General features: G+C 49.6%; 1 protein-coding gene across 2 annotated transcripts; it reads left to right on the top strand.

Moving 5' to 3' along the window:
• Nucleotides 1-1,681: 1,681 nt before the first annotated feature.
• Nucleotides 1,682-5,865, top strand: LOC123128403 (craniofacial development protein 1). Of its 2 annotated transcripts, none has more exons than XM_044548390.1 (5): nucleotides 1,682-1,945; nucleotides 3,449-3,529; nucleotides 4,669-4,793; nucleotides 4,916-5,095; nucleotides 5,391-5,865. In XM_044548390.1, exons 2-5 carry the CDS (start codon nucleotides 3,460-3,462, stop codon nucleotides 5,763-5,765), a joined length of 750 nt encoding a protein of 249 aa, XP_044404325.1. In that variant the 5' UTR covers nucleotides 1,682-1,945; nucleotides 3,449-3,459; the 3' UTR covers nucleotides 5,766-5,865. The 2 variants fall into 2 exon arrangements, with proteins under 2 accessions (XP_044404325.1, XP_044404326.1); XM_044548391.1 differs by having other exon boundaries at nucleotides 1,739-1,945; nucleotides 4,632-4,793.
• Nucleotides 5,866-20,163: the final 14,298 nt, after the last annotated feature.

Genomic DNA, 20,163 nt, shown 5'->3' with positions numbered 1-20,163 from the left:
AGACTAAAGGTACCATGAGTATTATTAGCTTACGGCCAAGATATCCTATAGATTACTTTAGTGCATTCAAGATTAGCGACAGATGCTTAATAATGCAAGATTGGACCAAATGTGTGATGAAGAAGCGCAGAGAAGTACTAGGAGGCAGCAAACAGATGCGCTACCCACGATTAGGAGACAGGTTCATCTGCATGCTCCAACTTGATCAAGGAGAGCTACACATGTTTTATATTATTTTACCTAAGATAGAGCAACAGGAGTGATTAGCTAGCTAGAAATGAGTTTGATGATGATGATGTGCTACACTATTACTATGATGATAAAATAGCTAGTGTTGGTGGTAATGACTATGATGATTATTATTAGCTAGTGTTAGTGGTGATTAAATAAATATTGTTGGTGGTAATGACTATGGTGATGATTAAATAGCTTGTGCTGGCGCATTAGATTCAAGTGGAGGCAACATGTGGTGCACATCGAAAGTACTACTAGTCCAAACTGATCAAGTTTGGATTAGTAGTATACTTTTGACACGCACCACATATTGCCTCCACTTGAACCTAATCCACCTTCATTTGACACACTGTTATGGACATAATGATGTAAACCTCATAACTGGTATTGTACCAATATTTATACGATGGCGCATAAATACACTAAAAATAAAAAAAATAAAAAAAGAAGACTAGTAGCGATGGAGAGAAAACACGCTGCCAGTAGTTACACTAGCAATAGCGTGGGAGTGAACAAACGCTGCAGCTATTTGTCCTAGCAGTAGCGCGTGCGGGCACGCGTTACTGCTAAGCAATAGCTATAGCGCCTTATTAGTGAGCACAAAACCAGCGTTACTGCTAGGGTTTTCCCTAGTAGTGATAGTATATCTAGCCCGATAACTACAAAATAACCATGTTGGTAACTATAGTACATCTAGTCCGATAACTTCAAAAGCTACCGCCGTCTCGTCTTCATGAGCTGGACACAAACCCTAGCAAAACTTAAAGCACCAAAAAACAGAGTCCTCCCACCGGCAAGCGCCGGGATCCACTGCGCACCCATGGCAATAGCGCCACTGATCGACGGCGCTGCCGACGGGAGGTAGAAATCCTAGCCGCCTTTTCGTTCGTTGAGGTAAGATCCGTGGGATTGCATGACATTCTATGTTATTTGCATAGGAGTTGCAGAGATATGTTTCTAACTTTTTTTTCAGGATCGAAGCTATCATGATGTTTGTACATAAAACTATCAGGTCTATGATTTATAAATTATCGTATTATTTTTGTAGCAGTTAATAGTGTATGTTGCAAACAACTTTTCTTTCCGGATCAAAGTTACCGTAGTATTTTCACGTAAATTAATGGGACCGCGGTGCGTAAAAATAGTGTATGATGCACCAAAGAAATCCATGAGAAAAACAACCCTAGAAGTATCCATGTATATACAATCAAGAAAAAAAATACCTTTTCATACGATGTTTTAGCGTATGACGTGCATATGATTGTATAAATTATTTACATAAGGATTTTATCTAACAGTGATTAGTTAGTATGGCACATGCATCAAATGCAAAAAATATTGGATATACGCTGGTAGTTGAAAACAACGAGTTCAAAAGAGTTGATCGCTTCATATTAGACAACAAAAGCGTTTGGTTGAGATGGTTCTCCTGATCAGCTCACTGTTGGAAGAGCGGAGTTCGATGCCCGCCCAGAAAAAACGAGTCGCACGACTAGTCCCACTCCTTCTCTCTCTCTCTCAAAAAAAGTCCCTCTCCTTCGCTCGATCCCCCACCTCCCCGCTCGCGCTCGCGATAGGGTTACAGGACCGCCGCCGCCGCGCCGCCCGACAGCCCGCCCCGGCCGCTCCTCCGTCCCGCCCGCTCACCTGAAGCCGCTGGCCTCGACGCCCGACGCCGCCTCGCCGGACTTCGCCCGGGCCGTCGCCTAAGGTGAGCTCTCCTCTCCTCTCCTCCCCTCCCTGTCTTCTCTGTTCTGTCCCCCATGCCTCTCTTTTCTATCAATTTTTTTGTTACAAAATTGATGGATGGATGGACTGATGAATGGATGTATTATACTCCACAATCTCTCATGTTGTAGTTGATCATGGTAATGCCACCCTGGGCGCAGCCTCTATTCCTTCTTGTTCGTCCCTGTTCCTAGTTCTTCTCTGTACATGGAACAATGGATGGATAGATCATAGATGGATGTAAGTTTGTTTGGTAGGAGTAGATGATTTGCTTGATGGCTGAAAGCAATTCAACACACAGTTTCAGTTCAGGGACATTGCAGACATTTCAGCACACAACTCATCCCATAATCTCAGACCACAATCTCAGAAAAGAACTCGATGGCTGATTCTGTGGGAAGTTTCTCAGAAGCTGATTTTGGAGAATCAAAAGCTGAAAAGAACTGGGCCCCAGTGGCTCCCCGCCCCCCTTACCCTCCCCGATAGTTATTTTAGGTGTTTATAGAGGAAAAAACCCTCCAGCAGCGCCCCGATCCCCTCCCCGTTTTCGTGGTCTCCCGGCGCAATCTGGAGCCCGAGCTACCGGCGCGTGGACGCCAAGTGCTGATCGAGAATCCTCCTTGCCTCCAGCAAGCCGCCGCCAGGTTCGTCCCTTCGCCCAGCTGGATAGTGAGAGGGAGAGGGGGTACCCAGGGACGCCCAGATCGGCGCTGGCGGCGCGGCTGCTCGGGAGCAGGGGAGGCTGGGCTAGCCGTCCGGCACGGAGAAGCATGAGGCAGAGGAGGTGGGCGGCGTTGGGGAGGAGCGCGGCGCAGACGAGGCGCCCCGGTGCTCGTCGGAGGCGCGAGGCACTGCATGCTGGGCTTGCTGTTCCCGGAGCAACGCTGCAGCGGCTTGGCTTGTGCTGCTTGAGTGCTGCTGCTGCTGTGATAGACTGGGAGAGAGAGTGAGCGACGCTTCGGCTGAGATGAATGATGGGCAAGCCGAGTGCCTGGTGGGATTTTGGGTAGTCTCCAAAACTAGCAGTTTGGAGGTGAAGCTAGGAGTGGAGCTCTCCCAAACATGGCCTAAATGTTGAAATACAGAACTTTTTCTGAGGATCACCTTGGGGTCACTTGGTTGCAGCTCTCCTTTTGTACACAGCAATTTCCTTATCATTTATTCCCTCCCTATCAAAATATAAGACCTTCAAATGTGTTGAGTATTTCTAATGAATGATTTTACTTTGATTATATTTTCAAGCCAAATGTATTTCTGTTTATGGGCACTACTCTGAAACAGGCATATATGCTATTTGAATTGAAAGCATGCTGCAAAGATTTAACAAAAAGAGTAAAACTTCTGTTGGAACGTTCAGCATTCTGCAGATGCCGGATAGTGCAACTAAAGCGTAATCAAACCACAAACATTGTTGTTAGCATGGGCCTTCTTTTCCAGTTAGCAGTCATGCACTCAGTAATTCTCATATAGTTTATGTCAATTCCAGGGTCCAAAGCTATGGTTGCAGATGAAAAACTGCCAGCTTCTGGAGATGCTAACAACTCAGAGCAACAGCTTCATGATACTGGTCTGTACTATTAACTTATCTCCATGTTTGATTTTCTCTTCTCTGAGTTGCAAAATAAAGTTGGTGTTTCTCCAGACATTAATCAGAGTGGCTTAGCTGTTAAGCAATGCTGCCAGATATAAATTGCTTCAGTTTGTTTCTAGCTAGGTCGGTTTGGGCAGCCTATATATTGAGGCCATGTGTATGTGTTTAGAAGGTACTAAGCTTGTGGCAGGATGTAGCCTCTCAAGCATGAATAAAATACAAAGAGCACATGTGTGTATCATGGTTTTCGAGTCGCGTGACTAGTCGTCGACTAGTCGATGAGTCGCAAAAAAATGGCGACTCAACTTAGTGTCGACTCATGACTCGAGTCGCGACTGCAGGCTTGACTTTTTCCGAGTCGCTACCCCAGAACGACTCATCGACTTGAAAACCATGGTGTGTATCATGTGTATGTGTGAGTAGGGGGTGGGGGGATGGAGTGGGGGTGGGGGTAGAGCTTGAGTGATTCTGTTCTAACATTTAGTATCAGGAGTTGAGCGATTCAACTCCAACAGTGACCACCAGCCATTTGGCTGCCTTTGAATTTTCCTCATCTTTTACTCCCTCCATTTGTGACATGGACGTGCTATCTGATATGCAGCTTTAGCATTAATTCTCATGTGACTATGCTAGTAAAACTTTATGAATTTGTGATATTATGGAATATTTTCCATGAAAAACATAATTGTGTTAAGTCTCACATGACCAGACTAAATAATTTTCAATACAACATGATACAAAGTTAGAGAAGTTTGAATGCACACATTCTAGGACAACATGTTAATAACTGGACCCTTAATGTGTTACTGACAAGTAGGCATGGGTAGCAAAACACCAGTCAAGGAGAAATAGAGGAAAGTGAACATGAACTCTTCTTTTTGTAAACATTGTTTATCGTGAAGTGAACATGAGCTTGTGTAGGCCACCTGATTTCATTTCTCATAACTAAACCTATAATATGTCAATGAAGTTTTCTGATGCATGCCTGTGTTGAACTTTTGACAGCAGTGTAGCATGTCATGCCTGTTTGGTCCTTATGCGTATTTTTGCTATTTTTATTCCACAAATGCTTTTGTAGATATAAGCACATGGCGTGAAGCTTCATTTTTTGGCAGACACAAACTCACGTGTGGAGGATATGTGGAAGAAAATGAACAGCGGTTTGCCTGCGAAGATGCCCAAACCTGCGATGGTTAAGCTCAAAACAGCAGCAAAAGAAAAGAAACCTAAGGCCACAAATGTGAGTAATCTTTCTGGTATTAAGTTAACCGTGTGGCAAGCTGATGCTCAAACTGTTATGTTTTATGTTTCTATTTATGGTAGCTTTATTTTATTTTAAAAGTTGCATTTTTTATCCTGTAGAACTGGATGACCATTCTGGGCCTTCCACCAAAAATGGCTTCTGCAAATGATCAAGTCCCAAAAAATGAGCAACAACAGACACAGCACAAAACAAGTGAGGATGCTAAAAAACTTGCGGCAAACGCTCTTGCAGCTGTTAGAGATGCCGCTACTGCTGCATCTGGAAGAGGGAAAGTGGAGGTAAAGCCGTACTGTCAGCATCATGCAGATATTTTATTATTGTTAAATTCAAGTGAAGCTTCCATCTAAAAAATTGTGCCAGCACATGGCAAATGTGTAACTGCTGTTGCTTTTTTACATTGTTACTTGCTGTTCCGTGTTCATTCTTGTAGAGTAGCTTAAGTTCAACTGGCAAAAGCTTTGGAACGACCCTGATAATTGTGGATACAGATGACCAACTTGTGACACTTGGTATGATTTGTGCATCTGGTTCCACATGATGTGGCTAATATTCTAGTTTTGTATGACCCAACAGATAACCGAGGTAAGGGACTTTGCTGGCAAGGATATTGAGATCAAGAAACTCGTAGATGCGGATTCAAAGGAAGCGGTTGAGAAGGCCAGTGCAGCGGGTGCCTCGCCGTCCGCTGTGGACAACATTCTGGAGCAGATAAGGAAGAAGCAGAAGCTGAGTGTCCTGGACAAGACGAAGAAAGACTGGGGAGAGTACAAGGCAGAGAAGGGCGTGGAGGAGGAGCTGGGGGCGTACAAGAAGAGCTCGAATCAGTACCTTGATAGGCAGTCGTTCTTGAAGAGAGCCGATTACAGGGAGTACGAGCTCGAGCGAGATGCGCGGTTGTCGTTGATGGCGAAGCGGAAGAGTGAGAGTATGCAGGACGATGATGCCTAGGCTTTGATGAAAATTGCTATCATGTTGGCAGCACTTTGCCTTTTGTTGGAGTACTTAGTGGAGATTCTTTTGAGATAAATGGCAAAGACGTTATTTCATCGATTCCTTGTCTTATTATACATTCAGCTGGTCAATGTGAGTGATTTCCTGCAAAAAATAAAAATAAAATAAAATCGAGCGCTAATGAAGAAGAGGCAAATGGGTTTCTCAATCCTTTATTCCTACCTGCTAGGGTTGATAACATTTCTGAAACTGCGACAGGACCCAGGGGTACAAATTTTTAAGAAATTTGGTACCTAGTACTATGATTCTTTTTCTGAACAAGGCTTCAGATCAAAGTTAAAAGACTGCAAGTATGTATTACAACACCAGTAGAGAAGGAAAAAGTTCACTCGTTTAGAGATTGTATATTCGGGTTTAGAGATTGTACTTCAAGTCTCTTGGGCTGCAATGACTGGATTTAATCTTGGTCTTACCAAAAGCGTAAAAGTATAATTGGTTTACATATACCCTTGTGAATCGGATCAATACAACCATAAACACCGGATCATCTCTACTTATATCGATCAGCGCACGCAAGACCCAAGGCCAAAGACCAAGAACGCGAATGCATTCCATCTCAAGCTGAGCCATGGGTGCGCCCCTGCCTCCGCCCGCTTACGCCGACGGCGAGCAGACGGACTTCGTCCTCATCGAGAAATTCGGCTACGTCGCCGACCGCGAAGACGCCACAACCGCCACCTGCCTCCTGCAGGGCCCCGACCTCAAGGCCAGCATCAAGGTCACATTCTGCGCCGCCTGCCCGCCGGGCGTCTCCTACTTCTGCGTCCACGCCACCGAGTACGGCCACGGCGACTTGGACCTCGACCCGGCCATCCTCGCCACGGAGGGCCCTTCAGCCACTACACCCAGCTGCAGATCCGGATCGTTCACGGCTCGTTCATGGAGGACGGAGCCGTCACATTCGATGGCTGGAAAGCTGCCAAATGCAGCATGGCGGTCGACGCCCGCTCGCTGCCTTTGGCGGAGGCGTCTTGGCAGCACACGGGACTCCTCGAGCTCGATTCCTCGCAGATTTCCGTGTTGATGCCAAGTCTTGTGGTCGATGAGGGTACGGTAGCATTCGAGAGACTGCACGTTGGCCTACCCACCCTGAGCCTGCGAGACGACAACCTTGTTTATTTCCTCGCCAAGATCGACTACCGGGACATGGAGCACACAGCATATGTGCTTGCTCTTGACTTGAGAGACAAGACGATGAAGGGCGTCGCTGAGTTTGGAGCCAAAAACACAATTGGTTTGGGCCAGGCGTTTATTGCAAGTAGCATCTCCAAATATCTCAAAGTTGCTCCAGGGTAATTGATTATGCTTTGCTGCTGCCACTATTAATTTCAAAGATCCTTTTACTCATCATATTATGGGAGTGCCTAGAACTAATCTAGCTGAGTTATAATATGGTCTCATTCACCTGATGTAAGCTGATGTCACGTGATAGTTGTCCCAGCCCGCTTTTGTTTTCTTTTTTGAGACAAAGCCCGCTTTTGGTTGTTCCTCGTAACCAGGCTCCCGAAATCCAATGCGGGTGGCGTCTATTGGGCTGTCAAATTGATTTAATTCCCGCACAGGCCGTTTGGGCTTTTCGGCCTGTTCACAAGTCATTGGGTGTTAAAACAAGCCGGTCCATTGGTAGATGCAGCGCTGTATCACGTGGGTCATAAAAAAAAAGCCGGAAAAGCGCTTATATGGGATCTTGAACTCACGATCTAACAATGCTAAATGCGTGCTGTAAGCCACCACAGCTGATGGGCGTTGTTACGCCATGAAACTTTCAAGAACTATCTACCATGAGAGATCGAACAGTTTTAGTACTTTTTCAAATATTTCTTGAAAAATTATATTTAAAAAACTTGAAAAAATCTTTAGAAATTCCCTGAACATTTTTTGCATTTATGAACAAAATTTGAAAACATGAACATTTTTGAATTTGTGAACATATTTTGAACAAAACAGAAACATTATTTTAAGTTCCCCAACTATTTTGAATTTGTGAACAAAATGAAATAAAGTGAATTTTTTTAGAAAACAGGAAGATTTTTCAATTTCTGAACAAAAATTTAAAAAAACATGAGCATTTTTAAAATTCACGGACTTTTTTGAATTCATGAATAAAATTTCAAAATAGGAACATTTTTTGAAGTTTAGAACGTTTGTGTAAACACAAAAATTTGTTTAAATTTGCAAAATATTTTTTGAAAATCATGAACATTTTTTAAAAGAGAAAAAACTTAAAAAAGAAAAAGGAAATGTAAAACGAAAGAAAAAGAAAAAGAAAAGGGAGAGAACATGTAGTTGCGACCACCCTAAAAAGTTGCAACTGCGACTACCCTAGATAAACTTGCAGTTGCGAGAGGCCTTCAAAAACTTGCAATTGTGACTACCCTAGAGAAACTTGCAGTTGCGACCGGCCTTCAAAAACATGCAATTGCGACTACCCTAGAGAAACTTGCAGTTGCGACCGGCCTTCAAAAACTTGCAATTGCGACTACCCTAGCGAAACTTGCAGTTGCGACCGGCCTTCAAAAACATGCAATTGCGACTACCCTAGAGAAACTTGCAGTTGCAACCAGCCTTAAAAAACATGCAATTGCGACTGCTCTAGAGAAACTTGCAGTTGAGACCTGCCTTGAAAAGTTGCAATTGCGACTGCCCTAGAGAAACTTGCAGTTGCGACTGGCCTTCAAAAGCATGCAATTGCGACTACTCTAGAGAAACTTGCAGTTGCGACCGGCCTTGAAAACTTGCAATTGTGACTACCCTAGAGAAACTTGTAGGTGCGATCGGCCTTTGAAACACTTGCAATTGCGGGTACCCTAGAGAAACTTGCAGTTTGTGGCCGGCCTTTGAAAAACATGCAGTTGCGATCCCCTAAAAAACGACTACCCTACGGAAAACATGTAGTTCTAATCCCATTTAAAAATGAAAAGAAGCCGAATGAACAACCACTGCCCGTCGATTTAGGTTTTCTTAAATAGAAAGCAAAAACCATCATGGGTCGTGAGCATCGTTAACAAACAATCAGAAAAAATTGAAGAACATGTCACAAAACAACGAGCCGCGTGTAATGTTCATTGGACAACCTACATGAATCCCGACGCAAATTGATCTGACGGCTGATGACGCAAATAAGGCATAGTTAAAACTCAGGTTGTGAGATGTAAAAATTGAAAAATAGCACAAATAAGAAATTCAAGACAAACATACAAAAAAAGACTAAGTGGGCAAATGGAGGAAAAGCTCACGAGAAGTACATAAATGCTTGCCTTGACTCTCCCCGTTCTGCACAATACACCGACAAAACGAGGCCAGGTACATAAATGCCGACCCCGCCCTGACAAACTGGCCCAAGACATGCCGCACACTAAGAAAAACAGATAACAGGCCGCGCCCAACATCTTCTCGATAGCAGCACAAATCTCAGCACGTTCTTACATCAGACGGACGTCAACGTGAATGAGACCACAGATAAATCTTAGCTAGCTGAGTTTCAGCAAAACCGATATATTATTTGTCATGGATATCAGAAACATTCGGATTGCCATGCTTGCCGACTAATCTTGCCACCTCGTGTCAACTAAAATTGTCATAAAAAACGTTCGGGTTGCCGTGCTTAAAATCCTAACGTTCGAAATTTATCATTTCCGAATTGATTATGCATATGCTTTGCTGCTGCCACTATTACTTCCAAAGATCCTTTTACTGGGTATATTTGCCATGGGTACCAGAAAAATTAAGATGCTATTTTTTTGGGGTATCCAAATTTAGCAGATCAATGCATATCCATTGGGGACATCGTAGTGTAGGGATGAGGGTGAACTATCTAAATTGAACCAAAATAAGATACTTCACACAGCTGATTGTGGAAGACCCTGGTGAGGTCATAAATGAATTAGTATGTATATACATGTATGGCTATACCTACTACCTAATACTTAATACCTATTTATTAATAATTAATAATAATATAGGACAGTGTGTTTCTTTGATTTTTCCATCCGTCATGATAATTGCCTATGAAGTTAAAGGAAATTACCCACTATTGCCACCTAAAGATGTACTACCTCCGTCTAAGTTTATTAGCCCTCATTGTATTATTTGGTCAAAGTTTGACCACATAGTTGACTAGAAAAACTATATTGTTGGATTCGTATTTGAAAGTTTTTCTAATATTATTTTTGCTACGTAACATATATTTTATTAATTAAAATCATGGCCAAAATCTGACCCAAAATACGAGGGGGGCTAGTAAACCAGGGCAGAGGTAGTAAATGATAGGATAATTTTTGTTCCGCACCCGCGTCCGTTAGTAAGGATATGGTATGCACTTGGACGAATCCGCCGAATATGAATGCGGATACGGATTTTGTCAACCAAATATCCAACGGATATGGTATCTGTCGTGGTGGGCGCACGACAGATGCCAAGGGATGGCTAAAGATAGGAGGAGGCTTGAGGGCACTCGTGGGCTCCAGAGGCGAGGTCGGCATGAGCGAGCGCGGGACGCAAGACATACCCAGGTTTGGGGCTCTCTGGAGAGATAACACCCCTAGTCCTGCCGAGTGTGATTTATATGTAACAGTACAGAGTTGCTCCTGGAGCTATAAGGAGGAAGAAGGAAGGCAGGCCAAGGCTTAGGCTGCTCCTTCTCTTCGGGTGTTGCTTGCTAGGCGTGTGAGTGGGTGGATGGGTGAGTTTCTCTCATTGCCCGTATGCGTGAGGGCTCCTGGGGGGGGTTTATAGGTCAACCCCCCAGGGGTACAATGATAATGTTACAAGGCCGTAGGGCCGGGTTGTCAGTGTCCAGGGAACCCGGTGCTGGGACCTGCCGGGTACCGGGTCTCGCCAGGTTCCCCGGGCGCGGGCCCCATGTGCCCAGGGACGCTATGCGTTGTCTCGTCGATCGTCAGGGCGTGGCCGAGTCGAGTCGGCTAGAGTGGCGCTTCGTCAGGTCGCCACTTGCTGGCGTCATGGATGACGATGATTGCATTGTTGCCACGCCAGCCCTGGTCAGCGAGTAGGTGGGGGGCACTGTTGCCTCGTCTGGCTGACCAAAGGCATGGGCGGGGCATTGTGGCTTCGGTCATCAGTTGGTGGAGACTCCTCCCATCGTACGGCTAGGATGGGACAACCGCCGACCCTCAGCCGGGTTTGGAGAACACGCCAAGGGTGGAGCTGGCTTGTTGGGGAAGTCTTGAGTTGGTTGTTGGGGCCGGGTCGAGGAGTTCGGCCGGGTCGAGGGACTTGGCTGGGTTGAGCGACCCGGCCGAGTGCGAGACGGATTGAGGGGCAATGCTGGCCCTGTTGTTTTTGAAAAGGATCCGGGTTCCATTTCCTTCCTGGGGTTCATCCCCCCGACAGTAGTCCCCGAAGCTTTGAAGGTCCGCCATCTTCGGATGGAAGGGCCTTCGCAGTTTCCCCCTCTTGTAGAGGCGGATTTGGAGACCACCGGGTCCGGCAACACCCACTGTGTGCCGGCTTCCGGAAGCCAGATCGCGGCATCCCAGTCGCGGCGGGAAACCGAGGAGTTCAACAAATCTTTGGGCAATCTTTCGGGCCTCGCGCGGCCGCCATGTGGCGCCTGGGAGCCGGAGGGACCTGATAGGCCACGCGCATGACAAGACGGGGCGACGCCCTGGGACCCGCCGCCGCACGCCCTCGGCCCACGGGCGCGGATTTATTGCGGCGTCCTCGGGTCGGTTGCCATTCTCTAGGCAGTTACTGCGTGCGTACGTGCGCACTTATTGCGGGGAAGTGGGAGGGGCGAGCGCAAACGATCCCACTTCCCCACGTTTCAAATTGTGGCCTATAAATTGTGGGTGAAGGGAGCGGCGGAGATCATTCACGCTCGCGCTCCCCTGCCCCTTCATCCTTCCTCTGCTTCTCGCGACCGCCGCCAGCTGTGACGCCCGCTGCCTTGAGCAGAGCTTTGCAGCCACCTTCTTCTTCCTTCTTTCGTGATTTCGGGTTTCCTGCGAGCGGCTTCTTCCGCGATTTCCTGGAGTTCTTCGGGCTCCAGCCTCATCATCTGGGCGCCGGCGCCATTGTACAGTTGTCGAGCTTCGTCACCCTCTGCGAGGGGTACCTGGGGGTCGAGCCTTCGATCGACCTCTGGGTGCGCTTCTTCTCCCTGAAGCAGCATGGGCCGAGGGCCGGGGAGATGTCCGAGTGCGGGGCCGCCGTCATCTCCAAGCGGTCGGGCGCTGACTGCCCGAAGATGCCGCTGGAGGATTCTACCAAGAAGTGGCAGAATTTCTTCTTCTATGTCCGCAACCTCGGTGCGGACCGCATCAACTTGCCGCCCTTCGTCAACTCGCCGCCGAGGGAGAAGCGGAACTGGGGGTACTGCCCTAAGCATCCATCGTAGGAGATGCTCAACCTGTGCGAGCGGGTGTCGGTGATGAAGGAGCGAGAGGGGCTCACCGGCACCGACCTAATCACCGCCTTCATCGTTCGGCGAGTGTTGCCGCAGCAGCAGCGCAGCCACCTCATCGGCCAGATGATCGGTGTCGGTGTCAAAACTGGCGGATCTCGGGTAGGGGGTCCCAAACTGTGCGTCTAGGCGGATGGTAACAGGAGGCAGGGGACACGATGTTTTTACCTAGGTTCGGGCCCTCTTGATGGAGGTAAAACCCTACGTCCTGCTTGATTAATATTGATGATATGGGTAGTACAAGAGTAGATCTACCACAAGATCAGAGAGGCTAAACCCTAGAAGCTAGCCTATGGTATGATTGTTGTTCGTCCTACGGACTAAAACCCTCCGGTTTATATAGACACCGGAGAGCGCTAGGGTTACACAGAGTCGGTTACAATGGTAGGAGATCTACATATCCGTATCGCCAAGCTTGCCTTCCACGCCAAGGAAAGTCCCTTCCGGACACGGGACGAAGTCTTCAATCTTGTATCTTCATAGTCCAGGAGTCCGGCCGAAGGTATAGTCCGGCTATCCGGACACCCCCTAATCCAGGACTCCCTCAGTAGCCCCTGAACCAGGCTTCAATGACGACGAGTCCAGCGTGCCGATTGTCTTCGGCATTGCAAGGCGGGTTCCTCCTCCAAGTACTTCATAGAAGATTTTGAACACAAAGGTAGTGTCCGGCTCTGCAAAATAAGTTTCCACATATTGCCATAGAGAGAATAATATTTACACAAATCTAATCTGCTGACGTATTCCGTAGCGTGACATCACACCACGGCCAAGTCTTTATTCGAATCATTTTACTGTCCCACCTCAGCGCGTTTAGCGAGGCGGTTTCCTTGGCACGTCTTGTCAAAGCAGAGATCGTGTCCCCTTATTCCGGGATTCTCATCAATACGGGCGTGGGTAACCCAACCGCGCCATTGATTACGGCGCTTGGGAGATAAGCGAGTTTTACCAGGCTGGTGGGGACGCATAGTCGCGTCCACCCATATAAGGGGATAAGGATCCACCTTTTCATCCACGCCTTCTTCCTCCTTTGCCTATCCATTTCCGCGCACTCGAGCTCCAGCGCCCAAGTCCGCACACCCCACCTCAACCTTCTCCAGCCATGTCCGGAGCGGGAGGCAAGTGGATGGTCTCCTCCGTTACGGAGGGACACATCAAAAAACTGAGGAAGGCCGGATACTTGTCTAACGACATTGCGCACCGGCTTCCCGAAGAGGGGCAGCTCATCCCCACCCCTAGGCCCCATGAGAGGGTGGTGTTCCTCCCCCATTTCCTCCGTGGACTGGGCTTCCCTCTCCACCCATTTGTCCGGGGGCTCATGTTCTACTATGGCCTGGATTTCCATGATCTGGCCCCGAACTTTGTCCTCAACATCTCGGCGTTTATCATCGTGTGCGAGGCTTTCTTCTGCATCCGCCCCCATTTCGGCCTATGGCTCAAGACTTTCAATGTCAAGCCGAAGGTGGTGCGCGGCACCCAGGCGGAGTGCGGAGGCGCCATGGTGGGCAAGATGCCCAACGTCCTATGGCTCGAGGGCTCCTTCGTGGAGTCCCTAAAGGGGTGGCAATCGGGGTGGTTTTACATCACCGAGCCGCGCGACCCTGAATGGGTCGCAGCCCCCGAGTTCCGATCTGGACCCCCTACGCGGCTCGCCTCCTGGAAAGAGACGGGCCTGTCGTGGGGTAAAAAAGGAGAGCTGACTGGACTCCAAACATGTGTCCAAACCCTGGTGGACAAGAAGCTCAAACTTGTCAACATGGTCCAGGTTATGCTCATCCGCCGGATCCTCCCGTGACAACAACGGGCTTTCAACCTATGGGAGTTCGACCCGGCGCGGCACCGAACTTTGAGCAGGCTCTTCGACACGACGTACGAAGATGCCTGGAAGGTGCTTTTCAAGGGCGCCAAGGCCCCCGCATATGCTACCGAGGATCGCGGACTCAGCACACAGCGTCACGCTTGTGCGGTAAGCTGTTTTTACCTTTTACAGGGTATTAGTTTTTCATAGTTTGACTCCATGCGGACAGGATTGGCAGGAGACGTTCGGACAAATCAACTGTCCGGCTCCTTTGCCCGAAGGCCCAGTGGACGCTCGCTTGGCGAAGCTGCTGGTTCCGGCACCCTATGTGGTGCCGGAGAAGAAGGCCAAGAAGAAGGCCACGGGGACTCGAAAGAGTGCCCGGCGCCAGGAGGTGTCGGATTCATAATCCGACGACTCCAAGGCGCACTCCTCCCATGAAGACGACGAGGAGGAAGAAGAGACCTCTCCCCCTCCAGCGGGAGGAGGGAAGAAAAGGAAGGCCGCCCCAACTGGGGAGGCCGAAGGGTCCAAGAAGGGGAAGACCCCTCCTCCGGACTACTCCACCAACGCCGACGACGGTGAAGAGGAGTGGCCGCACAGGGCCAAGCCCCTGACGAGATCATAAGTATCCGGATACCATAGTGATTCATAGTATTCCCCCATTGCACAGCTTTTCCTTACGTCGAACATGTTTATGTAGTCCACCCAAAGACCGGCTCGACGTGTCAACGAGCGGTTCCCTGGATTCGTCGGATGTGAATTCGCTTCCGATGGCTACCTCCCCCCATCCTACGGACGACTCCGCGGTGGCATCCCAACAGGTTCCAAGCCAGGAGGAGGTGGTCCTGGAGGCGCCACAAGGCAACCTCCCAGACTCCAGGCATAAAGGGGATAGAACCCCCAAGGGCTCCTAGTCCGGCCTTGAGCCGGACACCGCGCCGGAACCTTCAACGGTTCCAGACTCCGGTAGGCAGCCTCCTACCAAGAGGAGCAAGCCTACCGAGCCGACGACCTCCGTCCAACCGGAGGCACCGGACAATTTGCTGGAGGTGCTTAACGGCTCCTCCATCAACGAGGAGCACCGCACTATTATGAGTGCGGTGATCCAGAAGGTTCAGTCCGCCAAGAGCGGACTGACTGAAGCCTGTGCCTGCCTTCTAACAGGCTTTGAGGTAAGTAAAGAATATGTAAAAATATTACCGCATAGACAGTAGCCCCTGATGCTCTGTTCGGCGTTCGGAAAGAAAAGCCGAATAGAGGATCTAATAACATTCGCAGGAGTCTAACATAATCAAGTCAATATGCGTATGCAGGCTTCGCTGCTGGCCTCCGCCGCACTGACTGCGGAGGTGGATACGCTGAAGCAAAACCTCGCGCGGTCCGAGAACGAGCTCGGCCATGCCAAGAGGCAACTCGAGGAGAAGGAAGGTAAGTAATACCTTGCGCAAGTATATAGAGAAGATGTGGTTGCAAAAAATGACAGGATCAACGTGCTATTATAGGGGCCACGACCGAGGTGGCAACCCTTAAGAAAGCGCTGTCCGAGGCCGAAAACAGAGCGGCCGCGGAGCGCACAGAGAGAGGGAAGCAGGAGGCGCGGGTGGAGGAGGTGCAGAAAGAGCTCCAGGCTCTCGTGAAAAAACACGAGAGTTTGGAGCTTGACTCAAAGACGCAAGCGTCCGAGCTTGCGGCAGCCCTCGAAAGCGCGAAGTCTGCCAAGGCCGAAGCCCAGAAAGCCCTCCAAGAAATTGGAGATATGAAGAAGATAGCGGCGGGTAAGGCATTCATTATGCAAAGCAAGCACGTGAAAGTGAATTACTTGTTACTTACCCGAGTCCGGAGCTCTCCAGGAGCATTCGCAGATTTGCCCCGTAGTGCGTCTGATGCCGCCGCCTACTACCGAGCCGAGGAGGGGAGCTCGACGGAGAAGGTGTTCTGGTCTCAGTATGCTGAGGCCGGACACCTGGTGCCTTTGAGCGACCAGCTGAAGCAAATGGTCGAGCTCCACAAGGTGGCCGAACAGGCCATAAAGGGCCTCATAGTTCGGCTTTGGCCTGGAGAGGCTCTGCCTGGGAGCTACTTCGGGCTGGTGAGGCGGCTGGTGGATGCCTGTCCACGGCTTGAAGTAATCAAGCGCTCCGTCTGCATCGAAGGTGCCCGTAGGGCGCTTGCCCGTGCTAAAGTGCACTGGGGCAAGATGGATGCGGAGAAGCTGGTGAAGGACGGGCCGCCGCCGGGCAAGGAGCATCGCGTCCCGGAAGCGTATTATGAGGGCGTCCTGAAGGGTGCCCGCCTTATAGCGGATGAATGCTCCAAAGATGTAATTTTTGAGTAAACTCGCATTTGTGATCCTGTACGCTGAAAACTTGTTCATATGCGCTAAGCAACGCTTTTGAATTTAAAATATTACCTTCTGTGCGGCCGTTTATCAAATTTGAGAGATGGCGAGTCGTCGGCTTCTGCCCCCATGCCACGAGTGCTGGGGTGTTCGGGATAAACATGAGCGCTCTTTTTCCCATTCTTGGGTCCTTCGAGGGAGGCGCTCAACACAACGAACAAGGCAATCGGACTATAATGCTTGAACACTCTCACTTAGCCATAGAATTCTATAATTTTAAATTTCGGCGAAGCCCCTAGTGTTCGGAAGACCGAGTTCGGGGCGCTATCCACGCCTAGGCCGGACAAAGCCGACTCCTCGCTCTAAGCGGCATAAGTCTTTAGGGACTCGAAAACCTCTCGAACAGCGACCAGCTCTCGCCTCATCATGACGGTCAGTTTTAGCTTTCTCTACTGAGGTGCTTAGCCCAGCTCAACTGGGGCACAATCGCAGTAGTTCTCCTAGTGCTACCTTAGCCGATATAACGGAACGTAAGGTACCAAAACATAGGAGCCGGGCAAACCCAACTATTGACCCAAGACATGATTCGGAGCCGATGCATATAATGCTATAAGTTCGGGGTGCCGCACTTGTGAAAGTGTTCGGACTTCTCACACCGTATTGTGGGGTACTTAAGCCCCTGGCGTATTGGCCGTACCAAAGTGTACGGGTGCAACATGTCATTAATGAACATATATTCGTAAAAAAGAGTAATGCAATAATAGACGGAAGCTATGCATTGTTTATTTAAAAAAGCTGCGATCAAAGCAGAACGATACAAATAGTGCAATAAGCAAAAGATGGGACTATTTAACATGTCCTTTCCAGGGGCGAGCTGCGGAATGTTATGTGAAACAGGTATACTGCTCGTTATAGAGACCACCTTAGAGTTCCATAGTGCGGCGTAGCTTTCTGCTTCCCTGGTTGTATCGTTTGTGCGGCAATTGTACTGCCGGACAAGCCTTCCGAAGAATGGAGTCCTGAAAATAAGAGAAAATTAAGAAATCGGCAGCCCCTAGTGCGGTTTAAGCCGCGTTTCGGGCGTGCCGTGATGGTGCCCCTCCCCCTGTGCCCATGGTATTTCCAGAGCGTAGTTATGTACGCGCAACACTGGTTTCGCAAGTTCGCGAGGGCTGGGGTTGGGGCCGCATTGCTACGCTTGCTCGGAACGTGCCAGGCGGTCTTGTTGTAGGTTACTTCCGGCGCGCTTGACGGTGTCCAGACGTTTAATGGCCGGACTGGAGAATTGCCTTGAGAGGCTGCTTTGTACTTCCGCTGCGATAGCCGCCGTATGCTCCTCCGTTCGGAGAGAGCGTTCGGTGTTTCCATTGACCGTGATGACTCCTCGAGGGCCTGGCATCTTGAGCTTGAGGTATGCATAGTGCGGCACCGCATTGAACTTGGCAAATGCGGTTCGCCCGAGCAGTGCGTGATAGCCACTGCGGAACGGGACTATGTCGAAGATTAACTCCTCGCTTCGGAAATTATCCGGAGATCCGAAGACCACTTCAAGTGTAACTGAGCCTGTACAGTTGGCCTCTACACCTGGTATGACGCCTTTAAAGGTCGTTTTAGTGGGTTTAATCCTCGAGGGATCGATGCCCATTTTCCGCACTGTATCCTGGTAAAGCAGGTTCAGGCTGCTGCCGCCGTCCATAAGGACTCTAGTGAGGTGAAATCCGTCAATAATTGGGTCTAGAACCAATGCGGCGAATCCGCCATGACGGATGCTAGTGGGGTGGTCCCTTCGATCAAAAGTGATCGGGCAGGAAGACCATGGGTTGAACTTTGGGGCGACTGGCTCCATCGCGTATACGTCCCTTAGCGCACGCTTCCGCTCCCTCTTGGGGACGTGGGTTGCGTATATCATGTTCACCGTCCGCACTTGTGGGGGAAAACCTTTCTGTCCACTGTTGTTCGGCGGCCGGGGCTCCTCCTCGTCATCGCTATGCAGCCCCTTGTCTCTGCTTTCGGCATTTAACTTGCCTGCCTGCTTGAACACCCAACAATCCCTGTTGGTGTGATTGGCTGGTTTTTCGGGGGTGCCATGTATCTGGCATGAGCGGTCGAGTATTCGGTCCAAACTGGACGGGCCCGGAGTATTTCTTTTGAATGGCTTTTTCCGCTGACCGGGTTTAGAGCCTCTGAATCCGGCATTAACTGCCGTATCCTCAGCATTGTCGCCGTTAATGCGGCGCTTTTGCTTGTTGCGACGCGACCTGCCACTGCTGTCCTTGGTATCCGAATTACCAGGGCTCTTGGTCATGTTATTGCTGCGAGCTAGCCAGCTGTCTTCTCCCGCGCAAAAGCGGGTCATAAGTGTCGTGAGGGCTGCCATAGATTTCGGCTTTTCCTGTCCTAGGTGCCGTGCAAGCCACTCGTCGCGGATGTTATGCTTGAAGGCTGCTAGGGCCTCTGCGTCCGGACAGTCGACGATTTGATTTTTCTTGGTTAGGAACCGTGTCCAGAATTGTCTGGCCGATTCCTCTGGCTGCTGAATTATGTGGCTAAGGTCATCGGCGTCTGGTGGTCGCACATAAGTGCCCTGGAAATTGTCGAGGAATGCGGTTTCCAGGTCCTCCCAACAACCAATTGATTCTGCTGGCAAGCTGTTAAGCCAATGCCGAGCTGGTCCTTTAAGCTTGAGTGGGAGGTATTTGATGGCGTGTAGGTCATCACCGCGGGCCATGTGGATATGAAGGAGATAGTCCTCGATCCATACCGCAGGATCTGTTGTGCCATCGTATGATTCGATGTTCACGGGTTTGAAACCCTCGGGGATTTGATGATCCATTACTTCATCTGTGAAGCATAGTGGGTGTGTGGCGCCTCTGTATTGGGCTATATCACGACGCAGCTCAAACGAGCTTTGTCTACTGTGTTCGGCCCGGCCGGATTTACTGTATCCGGAGTGACGATTACCGTCTCGTGCCGTGGGGCGCCCACGCGATCCGTAAATCGATCTTGTTTGCCTTGCCTTGTCCTCCAATATATCTCGCAGGTCTGGCGCATTTTCCCGTGCCTTGGTATTTTTTGAGCGGCGCCGGGGTGCGGCTTGAGTGGAGGGCCAAGAGGCCTCTCTGTCGCGGCCACGGGGTGGCCGGTCGGCCGCATCATGCGCTGGTGATGTAGGTTTAGGTGCTTCCTCCTCTAATCGGGGTAGCAACCTGCGCTTTGGGTAGCTCTTGGAGGGGCGTTTGAGTTCATACTCTTCGGCCGCAATGACTTCAGTCCATCTGTCGGCTAGCAAATCTTGATCAGCTCTAAGCTGTTGCTGTTTTTTCTTGAGGCTGCTCGCCGTGGCCATAAGCCTGCGTTTGAAACGCTCTTGTTCGACGGGATCCTCCGGCACGACAAATTCGTCGTCGTCGAGGCTTGCCTCGTCTTCGGAGGGAGGCATATAATTATCGTCCTCGACCTCTCTGTCTGCCGCTCTCTCATGAGGGCTGGCTTCTCCATCCTCCTGTGCTGAATCTTGCTGGAGGTGGTTGTCTTCGGCACTGTCCGGGGTGTTATTATCTCCCGTGCCGGAATCACCGTTTTTGCTTTGGCGGGATTTAGAGCGGCGCCGCTGACGCCGGCGCTTAGGCTGCTTCTTGGAGGGGTCATCCTCCGCTGTTCCATCGCCATTGCCTTCTTTTGGGGTGTCCACCATGTATATATCATACGACGAGGTGGCTTTCCAGTGCCCTATAGGCGCTGGTTCTTGATCGTCTCCTGCATCGGCGTCCATACC

The sequence above is a fragment of the Triticum aestivum genome, chromosome 6A, assembly GCF_018294505.1.
Source record: "Triticum aestivum cultivar Chinese Spring chromosome 6A, IWGSC CS RefSeq v2.1, whole genome shotgun sequence".
In the NCBI taxonomy this organism is placed as follows: domain Eukaryota; kingdom Viridiplantae; phylum Streptophyta; class Magnoliopsida; order Poales; family Poaceae; genus Triticum; species Triticum aestivum.
Note: the sequence above shows the minus strand (reverse complement) of the source record. Positions and strands in the feature narration are given on the sequence as shown.

Excerpts from the sequence above, each read along its gene's own strand:
- LOC123128403 (XM_044548390.1), top strand. The coding sequence starts at position 3,460 with ATGGTTGCAGATGAAAAACTGCCAGCTTCTGGAGATGCTAACAACTCA. Across the intron at positions 4,794-4,915 it reads AGAAACCTAAGGCCACAAAT|AACTGGATGACCATTCTGGG; the intron begins GTGAGTAATCTT and ends TTTATCCTGTAG. Across the intron at positions 5,096-5,390 it reads CTGGAAGAGGGAAAGTGGAG|ATAACCGAGGTAAGGGACTT; the intron begins GTAAAGCCGTAC and ends ATGACCCAACAG.